The sequence below is a fragment of the Harpia harpyja genome, chromosome 3 (genome assembly GCF_026419915.1).
Source record: "Harpia harpyja isolate bHarHar1 chromosome 3, bHarHar1 primary haplotype, whole genome shotgun sequence".
Classification (NCBI taxonomy): Eukaryota; Metazoa; Chordata; class Aves; order Accipitriformes; family Accipitridae; genus Harpia; species Harpia harpyja.
Genome location: NC_068942.1, coordinates 42,172,006 through 42,185,449, shown reverse-complemented (window position 1 = coordinate 42,185,449; position 13,444 = coordinate 42,172,006). Strand labels below are relative to the sequence as shown.

Below are 13,444 nucleotides of genomic sequence, written 5' to 3'. Positions count from 1 at the left end.
TTATGAGATTACTCTATTTGAAATGCCAACTGACAGCTAATTATTCAGCTGTTGACGGTGTGAGTATAGACAAGTCAGTGTCAGTGCCCCAGCAAATCCCCCAAATTTTAGGTTTTTAAGCATTATTTCTTTAGCTGATGAGATAAGCTAAAACTAAAAAGGAGTCTCCCATGTTGGGTGTAGCATTTTGGCTTAGGAAATTGTTATAGGTTAACTGATACTTTATGTTTTATGAGAGTCTTCAAGCACAAAGATTGAAGTCTAACATTCCTGTCCATGTTCTTCTGGATTATATATGTAGGTGCTTGAAGAGCCTGATGTTCTGTACTCAGCTGGAACTTTTTGGTGGTCTGGTGGTTCCCTTTTCCTGGTTTTGCTTCAAGTGGTAGAACACGGATCAAGAAGCATTCAATACTGTTATTTCCAGGTTGTCAGGAACTTGATTCATGGCACTCTACTTTTCCGTTTGAAATGAGTAATGTAAAAGCTCATTTCTGAATGTTAGTACCCATGAGTGACTCTGATATGTTGATCCCCAAAACTGCTTCAGCAAATACTGTATTTACTGATAGGTGCAAGAAAATACAAAATAATGTTCTGAAATTCTACAAAAGACTGACTTTCAGGGCCCAAGGCAGGGACCAGCATAGAATTGCCTAGCCTGTTTGTTTCTGTGCTGACATAGTGAACTCTTCTTATGGATCTGCTTTGCAAAGCTGTCTAAATGCTTTTCATTTTAAAATACTCTTTTGCATCACTGGATTTATTAAATAAAGTAGGTAAGAATAATAGGAAGAAATTAGTAAGGAGAGAGTATGTGGGAGTATGTTCACTGAGAAAAAACTTTGTTAAAAAATAATTCATACTTAAGTGCCTTCTTTTTTCTTTTTTTTTTTTTTTTTAAAGAACAGAATTCTGTAATTCTCATTGTTGGCTCGTATCATTTAATTATCAAAGCATTCTTGTAGAAATGAATATTTTATCCCTCTAGGTGACTTTCGCCAGATCTTTTGTCAAATATGTCTCAAAGAGGAAGCTGGATCTGAAAAACCATGCTTCATAAGCAAGTTGATGCTATGGGATGCAAAACTTCATAAAGGTTTGTGTATCCAGAGGCAAATTAATTTTTCGTGTGTGTAACAAATGTGTAAAAGTAAATAAGTGCTATGCAGATGGAGTTACATTTCTTTATAATTTTTATATTATGGTTTTTATACAGCCTTTATTTTTATGGCTGAGATAATTGATATTTTGTGTACGTATTTGCATCCTAAATTTTTCCTGCTTTATGTATTTTGAAGAATCTTTTCACAAGATGTAGCCTGACTATGAGTGACTTGGTGCTTACCCTTGGTTTTAAATACATACCAACAAATGTTAAAAATAGAAAAAAAAATATTAATAACTTTGTTCATATACTTTGTTACCATTTCAAGGATTTTAATGATTTTTAATTTAATAATCTATTCCTCTTTTCCACAAAAAGCTGCATCTTAGTACGATAAAGTGATGTGCATTGTATTGGCTCTTCACAGGGGCAAGGAAGGTTCTTCATGAACTTATCTTCAGTAGTTTTTTCATGGAAATGGAATACAAAAAACTTTTTGCTGTGGAATTTGTGAAGGTAAATGGTTATTTGTTTTTTATGCCATGAATTTTTACTAGCTTTGTAAAATTTCCCCTAAACCTGAAAATTTTTTCAAGATAAATAATGAATTTTCAACAAGCAGAGCTTCAACAACTAGCTCAGCCTTTATAGACTGCATTAATTCCAATGTCATTGGTTTGTTCCTTATGATCATGTAGGTAGATACGCTCATTTTGAACGCAGTATTGTTAGTAATCTATGTATCTTTTGACATGGCAGATGAACTGCAACTGAAACTGTTCTTTCTCTTTAAAAATTAGATACGAAAGTTAAGAAATATACAAAACATAAGACCAAGTGTTTTTTGTTTTAGGGTGAGACTTTTTAATCCTGATAAAGGTGACTGACACTTCATGGTTTTCTCTGGACTGAAAGCAGACAAAAAATTACATTACTCATTGTACACATCTTTTACAGACGGCTGTTGAATAACTATCCATGCAGTTCACCACAGGAGGAAGACTTGTTTTATACTAAGTTAATGTCTTTATGGATCCTTTTTTCAGATATTTAATTTCTTTTCTTGGGGAAGATTTGTTGTGGGAGAAAAAATATTTTGGTTCCAATCTGGCAGAACAGTTAAATTCGTGCTCATCTTCAGTATTAAGGCAGTGGGGCACATATTTAATTGCTTTGGTGCATTGAGGAGATTGTGCTGGTTTTGTTGTTTGAACTGCTTCTGTTAGAAAGAAAGGATGTTAAGATGTAATTCTTGCAAATAAAAAAGTAAACATTCCTCATTAACACTTGTTTTATTTATTTAATTTCCCCAATATTCTTTTTTCCTAGTATTACAAGGCATTGCAAAAAGAATACATCAGTGATGATCATGACAGAGTTCTCTCTGTGACAGCACTCTCGGTTCAGATGTTCACTGTACCTACTCTGGTATGTACAGTCTGTCTCTGCTAGAAATGTAAAATAAATTTGAGAATTGCTAGCACTACCACCTTTGCAGACTGCTATACTTGGCAGAGAGTCGTTATGCATTGCTGAGTTGAAAATGAACGATTTTGAGATTTGTTATGGTCAATATGAAAGCAGGAGCTTGAGTTTATGTGAAAATTCATTACAGAAGATAGAGGGAATGCAAACTTAAAGAAAGAAATTTAAGGAAGTTTTAGGCAGCATCGTTCTCTGCATTAACTTTCTGTGTTCATCTACTGTTCACATTTACCTTCTTATGTAACTTTAAAAACTTGCGGGGAGGGGCAAAAAAAATGGTTAAATGTCTTTTTGTGGGGGTGAAATATTGTTAAACCCTGTGGGGGTTGGGGGGAAGTATACTTGTAGGCTTTAAAGATAATGTTTCTTGCCTGAAATACTAATGTAGAAGTCCTTTTCTACATGATCTTTCTGGAAAAAATAGCATGTCTGTTACATTGAAGCTGTCAGAGTGAACAAACATGCTAAGTTGATAGAAATTGTGTTTGTATGTAGTGAATACTATGGGAGTCTTTGTAGCTTGGACTCTGCAAATGCTTAAAATGCTTTCTAATCAAAAAGACTGGTTTCAAAGGAAAAATTATTTTGACAGTTCTCTTCAACAAAAATAGGAAGAAAAAATTTTAATTTTATTCTTGCAGGCCCGGCATCTTATTGAAGAGCAAAATGTAATCACCACCATTACAGAGACACTCCTAGAAGTGCTTCCAGAGTACCTAGACAAAAATGACAAGTTCAACTTTCAAGGTTACAGTCAGGACAAACTGAACCGGGTATATGCAGTAATATATGACCTCAGGTAAGTGTAAAGCTGAGAAGCTAGAGTAATTCTTAGAAAATTGGCAGTAGGATGAGGTGTTTCAATTCAGGAATCTGATGATAAAACTGCTTTAAAAAAAAATATACCTACTGTAAGACAGTATGGGAAACTTGGCTTCTATTCATTATCATTCTGGGAAAGCTGTATAATTCTCATCTGCATAGCATTTTCCACTCATTACTCTAATAAATGGAATAATGTAAAAGCAAACCACTCCAAATACCTTGGGATGAAAAAAATCTGTTAATATCAAATGATGCAGTTGCACCAAGCAACTCTAGTGTTTGGTGAAAATTTTAAGAGGAGTTTGAGGTGGGGAGGGTGATGTAATGTGATGATGCAGTTGATTATTTGTATTTAAAGTGTTCTTTATATTAAAGCATAAGCAGAAGACAAGTCTGAGCAAAAGGTGATAATGTTTTCTTTGGGAACAGGTATGTCTTAGTCAGCAAACCTACATTATGGACAGACTGTCTGAGGGAGCGGTTTTTAGAAGGATTTGTTTCATTCCTAAGGATCCTAACTTGCATGCAGGTACAACACTTTTAAATAATTTCTTTCTAATATGCTGTTATAAAGATATTATAGCACTTTCGTTTGTTCATCTTTTTGTCCATAGCAATATTGTGGATATAAACATGCAATTAAGATGGTAAATTCTTCAATCCCTGTCTTGGGTGGGTGAAAAAGTAATGTTTACTTTATAGAAGTAATATTCATCAATTTTAGCTACATGTATCTGAACAACCTATATTTTACCATTTGCTTATGGATTTTTTGTTGTTTTAAGTCTGTGATCACTGATTTAGCTTGAGTATTTTGTGGCATCTCCATTTCAGGGAATGGAGGAAATAAAAAGACAGATTGGTCAGCACATTGAGGTGGACCCTGACTGGGAAGCAGCTATTGCTATACAGATGCAACTCAAGAACATTCTTTTGATGTTCCAGGATTGGTGTGCCTGTGATGTAAGTATATCAATTGTCTGGGTTTTACATGCGTGCCTTTTGGGAATATTACTGAGTGCTTTTCAATAGTAGCTTTTTAAAAAAGCTCACTGTTGTTCAATACAGACCTCCACAAAAAAAGAATCTGAAATAATTCATCTGTGGTGTGGCAGAGAGATGGGAAGTCAGAAGAATATAATCATCTAGCTGACAAAGCTGCACAGGGTGTCAGGCAAATCATAAAGAGAAAATACATCTCAATTAAAGATTTTGAGAATTAGGTTCATGGTATCACTGTCAAGTTTTAAGGTTCTGAAGCACATGGTGTTCATTTTTAATTGTAAAAGTGGACTGCAGAAACTTTGCGCTAATTGGGTAATTACACTGTAAGTAGTCTTAATCAGTGCTGGAGCTCATCCCCGTGCTGGAGGAAGGGAGGAAATTGTATGATATGTTAACTTAAAGGTATTTTGAAGTGGGTTTCGTTTCTTTTTTTTTTTTTTTTTTTTTTTTTTTTTTTTTTTTTTCTCAGTAGGGAGAGAAAGGAAGAACTATAGCAGTTCAGGAGCTTCTTGATCCAATTTGGGGTGCAAACTATGCAAAATATTAAAATATTGCAGCTTAAATAAGCACATAGATTTTTAGAGCATTTGACAGTGCAGCTTTTTTGAACAGAAGCATATTCTCTGTTAGCTTTAGTGGATGCTTCACTGCTCCAGTCCAGTACTTGTCAGTATTAAGAAACAGAGTGGTAATTATATTATGGCTTTTTAGTAACTGTTTATGCTGTCAGAAAAAAACAAGTGAGGAATTTTAGTGCATGTATATATGATTTTTAAATATAATGCTATGCATTTATTTTAAATTCTAGGAAGAGCTGTTGCTCAAGGCCTACAGTGAATGTCATAAAGCTGTGATGAGGTGCAGTACAAATGGCCGCTCACGGGAAAAGACAGTGTTTCACTTGTGTGGCCATACTCTGGAGAGCAGACCTTACAGAGTGTCTGCAGATCCTGTCAGCATACATTTACCTCTGTCTAGGACTCTTGCTGGTAGGTGGTGTGTTTTGTTTCGATTGCTATTTGAATTACGTTTATCATCCATCCCTATTTCTTTACTCTGGAAAGCATTTAGATTAAGTGCTTCACAGACCAGTTGCGCTCTGACTTTCTGACATTCTCACTATCAGGCAACCCTGTTCCCCAGATGTCCCACTACAGGAAAGCTTTTCTCAAAAAAACATTTGCCATTGAGGTTGGAGGACATTTTTTAAACAGGAGAGAGTCAAGAAAGTCAGGCGAGAAGGAAAAGTTTCGTGGTTTAATGACATCTTCAGTTTTCTCTGGACTATTTGAATTTATGTGGTTCTGTTTCTATTTCTACCTCTTTTGCCTAAATGAATGTTCATTATTACTGTATCTGGAATTTATTTTCCAGCCACATATGTCTTAGGACTGTTAAAATACTCCTCCTAAAAGACATGTTTGCAGCATGCCAGGACAGATTTCCAGTCAGAATACAAAGGACCACAGCAGTGGGTGATTGCCACTTTCTCTAGAATACAAATGAAATCATATGCTATTATTAAGCTGTATATTCTTTATCACATCATTTGAAACCAAGATACCATCTGTTAAGCCTTGTAGTCTTGAAATCCAGTTGTTACTGACATACGATTTAAACATGAAATTAAAATTTTGCTAATAATATTTAGCATCTCAATTTAAATGGTTTTAATGAATTCATTAAATGAATAGATTTATTCATAAAATAATGGATTGTAAGACTGGTAAGACCTGTTGTGATAATGTAATAGATCTTCTGTCTCAAACCTGACAACAACAAAAAACAAACCAAAACTTTACTGATTTTGATTTATTTTCTAATTTTTTTCCTATTGGTTTTGTAGGTCTTCATGTACGATTAAGCAAGACTGGAACCATCTCAAGATTGCATGAGTTTGTTTCTCCTGTAAGTTTTTTTTTCTTTTTTTTTTTTCCCAAATGCTTCTTGCGATTTATACTCTGGGAAGGAAAAAGCCTAAAATTATATCCTGTAGCTTTCATGGCACACACAGAAATTATTTTGCAGCTGCCAATGTGTCTTTGTTCATTAGGACTTAGCTTTTAAAATCTCTGACAGACTTATTCTTGCTTGATTTTTGTTTTCCTTTTTTTTTTTTTTCTTCCTTTTTAATTCTAGGAAGAATTTCAAGTGGAGCTGCTAGTAGAATATCCTTTGCGATGTCTTGTCTTGGTTGCTCAGGTTGCTGCAGAGATGTGGAGAAGGAATGGGCTCTCCCTGATAAGCCAGGTACTCCCCACAATATTCAATAGTGAGTTGGTCCTAATGGTGTAGGCAAGTGTTTCTCAGTAATGCTCCCAGTGGTGGTTTCATCCAGTGCAGAAAGTGGTCATGGGGGTCACTCCTACACTAAATAGAAAAGTTTCTAGGTGGGAGTTCAGGTGACTTAGTCTTATTTGCAGCTTCATCAATGGCTTGCCTCCCCATATCAGACAAGTATTTTTATCTCTCTTATGACTGTTTTTGACTCTGCGAAATGGTATTAATGTCACTGATGTCTGCTGTAAACTAATTTCAGATCTGATAAAGAAATCACTGCATAAGTACTGTTAGTACTGTTGCTTATAACATAAAATGTTAAAAGTATCTCTTAGTGTATGATAATCATTATATGCAAAAGTTAAACTATTTTAATCTCATACTAAACTTTTGAGTGCCATATAACTGGACATGAAAACCATTTTATAATACTTGCGGGCTTTTTTGTTGCAAAAGTAAAAGTCAAAGGAAGAGTCTACGCTTAAGTACTTGTATTTTGCCAACTTTGGCATTGCTTTTTTTTTTTTTCTTTGACAACAGAAATTATGTGTTTACCTTTCACAGGACCCTTTGGTGAAATCAAAGTAGATATTGGTAGCCCCCTGTAGAATTGTCTCTCTGAGAACTGGGGTAGGAGAAGGAGGATGTTTTGACTTTAATCAGTAGCAGCCATTTGAATTATGTTGTCTTGGAAGGGGGTATGAAGAAGATGTCATAGACTTTCTCTGGATAGGTGAAAAAACATTTTTCACTTCCATCAAAGTACATGTCTTGAAAGAAACACAGGACTTTCCCTTACTCAATAAAGGTGCTGTACAGTTTAAAAAAGCCTCAGACATGAACTGGTGCACGTTTGATAGTGCATTACTTTACATCTCTACTTAAATTTTGTTTTCCTATTTCTCAGGTATTCTATTATCAAGATGTTAAATGCAGAGAAGAGATGTATGATAAAGACATCATCATGCTCCAGGTATAATGTTCTGAATCATTGCTTGCTTGACTAATAAAATTTTCATGGAATTTCTTTTAATTTTAATTAAAATTGTATGATTGTAAAAAATTTTCTTGGTAAAAGAGTATTTTTCATAATTAATGAAGAACTCTAGTAGTAACTGATGTTCATATCAGTTTGTTTTTTTTAATAGATAGGTGCATCTCTTATGGATCCAAACCAGTTCCTCCTGCTGATACTGCAGAGATACGAGCTTGCTGATGCTTTCAAAAAGATCAAGCCCACCAAAGATCAGGTAAGTGGCAAGTATTTCTGCTGATTAATTTGTTTGCTTTGAGTTTATGGAACATTAATAAGAAAAACTAGCTACTGTTGATAACCGCATTTTTATGACCACACTAAAAGTCAGTCAACACAGGACCTAGTGGTTAGATAAATGATTTTGTATTTGGAATTTGTGGAGGCTTACTCAAAATTAGCAAACAGGTTTTGCCGTCTTTGACCTCTATTTCATAGGGCATCTACCAAAATCCATATAAATGACTTCTGTATAAAATTTTTGTGTCTCTTAAGCGATGTTATGTGTTCTTATTTTGGCTGGAAGTTTCTTGGATTGTTCTGCTACTTCTTGAGGCTTGAACTTTCATATAACTCTTCATCTGGGATACATTTTTAGCTGTTGTTTCTTTTTCTGCGTGTGAATCATGCACTTCAATTGCAGAATAATATCTCCTCTACAAGCACAGGCATTTTTTCCAGCTTGTTAGAATGGAGGTTTTTTCTTACAGTACAGTATTTCAGTGAAGTAGTGCACCTGAAGGTTGAGCTCAGTGTCATTTGACAGATTTTCCTGCTTGGTTTTGGGTTTTTTTTTTTGTTTGTTTGGGGTTTTTTTGTTTTGTTTGTTTTTTTTTTTTTAAAACTGGTTTCACTAATTCTTGTAGGATTTGATCAAACAATGTAACGTGTTAATAGAAGAGATGCTACAGATTCTCATCTATGTTGTGGGTAAGTTTCATTTCTCTCTGTTGTAGTAATGGATTATTACAGTTTGACAAAACAGGGTTGATGACTTTCTTTAACGTAGATGGTATGGAGAGGATACTGGAGAATGCCTATTTTAAATAGATGGTTCAGTAACACAAGTATTTGTCAACCGTAAGCAATAGGGGTTGCATAGTGAAAAAAGCTGTTAGTAACTTCATAATTGACATTAAAGTAGAATATGAAGAGAAATTCCATCTCGGCCCATTTTGTTAGGAAGCTAGGCTAAAAAACACTTTTCCTCTTAGACACTTGGGATAGGTTTCTGGCGAATGCAAACTTATACTGTGAAATACCCCAGCAATAGCATTACCTCTGTGCAAAATTCAGAACTGCTTTATAACTATCATATTTGCCATTCTTCTCCTTTTGATTTACTCTGGTAGGGGAAAGATATGTGCCTGGAGTGAGTAATGTGACAAAAGAAGATGTTATCATGAGAGAAATCATCCACCTGTTATGTATTGAACCAATGGCACATAGTGCAATTACCAAGTCCTTGCCTGAAAATGTGAGTCCTGATTTATTTACTTTTTTCCTTAATTTACGTTTTCTTGTTTTATGTCTTTTTCTTCTTTAGCTTCCATATCTTTATGTGGAAGCATTTTATTTCTGATATAAAGCTCAAATGTTGGTTTCAGAATTACAAAATGGCATGACAAAGGGGCTTACACACCTTACTGATGTAAAGGTAAATGTCATGGGTTCAAGTATGGTCTAATCTAAAAAGGCTTGTATGGGGATTGTGCTTTTTGAAGAAGAGCTGGAATTTTTTAGAATATTCAGCTGTAGTTCTCCTAGGTTCAAAAAGTAAAGTTTTAAAATTTGTTTTCTCTTTTGGTCCTGTAGGACCGTGCAGCTGGATTCCATTCTGCCCTGTGTACTATCAATAAATTTAATTGTGTAATTTTGATCACTTAAACCTGTGCAGATCCATTGGAAGTCAAGTATTGTACAGGTCTATTTGAAAGCACAGATTTCCCTGCCATTCTATTCCACCTGTTGAAAATTCAAGCAAAGGGAGGCATGTGGATTAGAATTTATAGCCTGTGCAAGTTTTCAGGGCTTCAATGCAAAAACCTTCAGTTTTATTGTAAATTAAATAGTGTGGAATATTATCAGAAACCACTTATGGGTGATTCACATTCACTGTTTTAAGAGACGAAAACTCTGTTTTTCCCTCCGTTGAGGTCGGGTAAGGCACTGCTGTGTTTCTGGAGATTGGCTCTATTATAAATAAAATTTTACATGATTAAATGAAAGTATTATCTGCCTTTGGTACTTCTTTGTAACTTGTCAGTTATGAATATCTGCTTTCTGAATAACAGTGAGCAAAATATATTAATTCACGAATTGGGGAACTGATTTAAATCTGTATGTCTATTTTTGTTACACCTAGCATAATACTGAAGATATTTGAATCATTATATTTATCCCAAACTAAATTTTTTACCAGGAGAACAATGAAACTGGCTTGGAGAACGTAATTGATAAAGTGGCTACATTTAAGTAAGTTCTTAATATTGTTTTGTAAGTAGCTTGAATGTGAAATAAGATGTCTTCAGTTATATGGGGTAAACAAGCTGCACTGCACAGTCTCTGTTCAGCTAATGTTTTGCTGTCTTGAAATATACGCTTTCAAATATGCATGGGAAAGAAAAGTGTATGGAATATCTGAAGGCGCTGCTTCTCTCCTTTTGTCCCATTCTTTCTTCAAATTCAGTTTGAGGAGTCTCAGGAGTTTAGTAATCTCAAGTCCCAGTGGGAAAATCTTCGAAAATTCATTTTATTTCAGAGATGGTTGGGAACTTTAACAACTCATTGTACCTTTGACAATCACCACCTAATCACCGGTTTAGATGTTATTTAGTTGCTAATTTGCTGTAACTTTCTGATGGGAGTTAATTTTTTTTAACTCACACACACACACACACACACATATATATGCAAATATAGAACAATCAATTGTAGCAGTTGAGAAAAAGTAGTTCAAATGTCTGCTATTTTTGCCACAAAAATGTCTTGTAATTTTAATTATTTCAGTATGCCTTATTTTAAATTTCATGTGGCTCGCTTGTTTATGTTTAATTGAGGGCAACTATAGGTGTACCTAGGAATTTTGCTTTGGGAATTATATGGGAGGTTGGAAAGTAGCTGTTTGTATTACTTGTTTTGTACCTTGGTTAAAGAAAGTAATGAATTTTATACAGTAACATCCAGTGTCTGAAATTCTAAGCCATAAAGTTAAAAATACCTGTCAGAGGCTATATGGTGTGCTGTAGATGGTATAGACTGCTGGGTAGTATTTACAGTAGTAAACAGTCTTGAAAATTAAAGGCTGATAACTGTACTCACTCTATGCTCCTCATAAGTTAATGAAGCAACCATCACTGTTCCACTTCTTATTAGCTTTTCCTTAGAAAATGAATTGTGTTACTGGACTGTTTACATTCAAAGATATGCTGAACTACATTATTAATCTGTATTTCATGAAATATTTCTCTAAGGAAACCGGGTGTGTCTGGCCATGGAGTTTATGAACTGAAAGATGAATGCTTGAAGGAGTTCAATATGTTCTTTTATCACTATACTAAGACCCAGCACAGCAAGGTAAGCAGTGTAAGGTTCACTCTCAAAGGTTAAAAAATAGTACACACTTACCAACGTCAAAAGAATTTTAGCGAATCAAAGGAATTAATGGAACCTAAAGAAACTGATTCAGTAAAGAATATATGCAGCTAACTTCAAAACTAAACTTCTAATGAAGTTAAGATTGTTAATACAAATTGACGTAGTATGGTTTGCATTAGTATTTTTCCTATTGTGACTTCTATATTACCTCTGTTAACTGTTTATGCTAAGAACAAAATATGGTAAGAATTATGGTTGAATTGGAAAACCCCAAAATTTGCTTTTATAACTCTTATTGAGGAAGCAAGTATGTCCAATTATTCATCTCTACTACAAATTGAAATGCAAAATGCAATATTGTTAAACAGATTTCAGACAAGATTCTAGTTACACGACCAAGTATTGACTATGTATCATGCCATGTTTCTAGCTTAGGCTTTCTCATTGTTTCATTGCGTACTTCTGTAGAAATGCTGATAGAACAACACTACTTTTTCCATAGGCTGAACACACACAAAAGAAAAGAAGAAAACAAGAAAACAGAGATGAAGGTAAAAATTTGAAACGGATGACTTGACAAATGTGATAATTCAGTAGTGTATGTAGTTGTACATATAAAATGAGCTTTGGGAGATGTCTTGTGACTTAATCGTGGATAGTTGAGTTCATATTAAATTTGTTGTGATTTGTAGTAATTGTAATTAATTAGCACCAGAAATTTCTTTTTTCCCCTTTTTTAACACAAAGATAGGAGTTTGGGAATCTTTAGTTTGATTTCCATGTAGACAAATAAACATGGCATAGTACCCATTGACAAAATGAACGACGTAGAGTTTTTTATGGTGGAGTAACTAGGAGGCAGAAGTTTTATTTTTTGTGAGTAGTTTCTCTAGCACAATGTTGAGACATAATAATGCCATGTAGAGAAGGTTGCTGCAGGAACTAGTGCTCATATCCATTCTGTAAGTTGCTTGAGACTTAAGTTTTATAAATCAAAATTTTCTTTTTTAGAAGCTGCAAATGCATATAACAATAACCCTCCATGTTTCTATTGTAACACAAATGTTATTTCCCTTTTGAGTTTACTTTTACCTATTCAAGTCACGAGCATTAATTGAGTTGATTTGAGGAAGCCTCTGTAAGCTGAACAAATAAGTATAATGAACAATTTAATAAAATAAACTATTACCTGCTTTTGTGAGTTGCAACAGATATGGTTATTTTTCTCTTCCCAGAATGCCCTTCCAGTTCAATACCTTAATCTTTACTTCCTACTGTAAAGTGTATTTTGATTTTTGTGCACAATCAGGGGCATATAGCATTTAATACCCAAGATGGTTAAAATTAATTCTGAGTAAATTTTATTTGCTTTGGGTTCCTTTCAGTTGAAAAACTGTGGAAGTGGAAAAGAATGAACTGGCATTGTCATTTAGGAGGGACACAGTTAAATCGGAAATCACATTCTCTTTGAAAAAACTTAATTTTCTTCAGTTCTAAGTAACTTAGAAGACTGACAGCTGGAAAACAATGAGGAAAAAATATTTTTGGATTACTTTTGGTTTCTTCCTCCACTGTTTACAGTTGACAGATTTTCCTTCTTAATTTTTATTCCCCGCCCCGTTCACTTTAGCAACTTTAGCAGGGACGTTTATTTTGTGGAACTTTTAAAAAATGCAGATATTTAGATGTAATTGTCAAACTCACATTCCTGTAATCAGACAATACAGTTCCAAAATAAAGATAAGTGTTTATGTTGATGTGTATTCCCCTGAGGCTACCCATTTTGTTGCAAATACTTTGTGCATATGCTTTTAAGGTGGGTGTGTTGCCTTTGTCAGTAACTTTTTATAGTTCATTCAGTCTAAATTGTCAAAAGATTGATGGTTTCAGAGACACTGCATTCATAGAAGTTTTCTCAAAATAGGCGTCCACATACCAAAAGACGACTTAAGTCAATGCTTCCAGGTAGGGAAAGGCTGTGGCGTTAGTTGAGCTGCTGTTAGTAGATGCCAAGATTCCAGGTGGCTTCTGGGTGAGACACCACATCACCCAGTTTCAATATTAGCTCAGAAAACGTACATAGCTAGAAATGATCAGAATGCCCCAGTAGC

General features: G+C 34.5%; 1 protein-coding gene across 6 annotated transcripts in view; it reads left to right on the top strand.

Moving 5' to 3' along the window:
• The window catches only part of UBR1 (ubiquitin protein ligase E3 component n-recognin 1), a 73,843-nt gene that overhangs the window by 27,059 nt on the left and 33,340 nt on the right, over nt 1-13,444 (top strand). For 5 of the 6 annotated variants that reach the window (XM_052782232.1, XM_052782231.1, XM_052782229.1 and 2 more), the window contains 16 exons: nt 992-1,099; nt 1,536-1,624; nt 2,438-2,536; nt 3,235-3,392; nt 3,848-3,947; nt 4,253-4,381; nt 5,232-5,412; nt 6,270-6,331; nt 6,563-6,673; nt 7,611-7,676; nt 7,852-7,953; nt 8,603-8,666; nt 9,089-9,213; nt 10,159-10,211; nt 11,210-11,312; nt 11,836-11,884. In XM_052782232.1, coding sequence (XP_052638192.1) covers nt 992-1,099; nt 1,536-1,624; nt 2,438-2,536; nt 3,235-3,392; nt 3,848-3,947; nt 4,253-4,381; nt 5,232-5,412; nt 6,270-6,331; nt 6,563-6,673; nt 7,611-7,676; nt 7,852-7,953; nt 8,603-8,666; nt 9,089-9,213; nt 10,159-10,211; nt 11,210-11,312; nt 11,836-11,884 — 1,599 coding nt within the window. Of the gene's footprint in view, nt 1-315; nt 476-991; nt 1,100-1,535; nt 1,625-2,437; nt 2,537-3,234; nt 3,393-3,847; nt 3,948-4,252; nt 4,382-5,231; nt 5,413-6,269; nt 6,332-6,562; nt 6,674-7,610; nt 7,677-7,851; nt 7,954-8,602; nt 8,667-9,088; nt 9,214-10,158; nt 10,212-11,209; nt 11,313-11,835; nt 11,885-13,444 lie in introns of those variants that run through there. The other variant, XM_052782233.1, reaches the window with a different exon arrangement.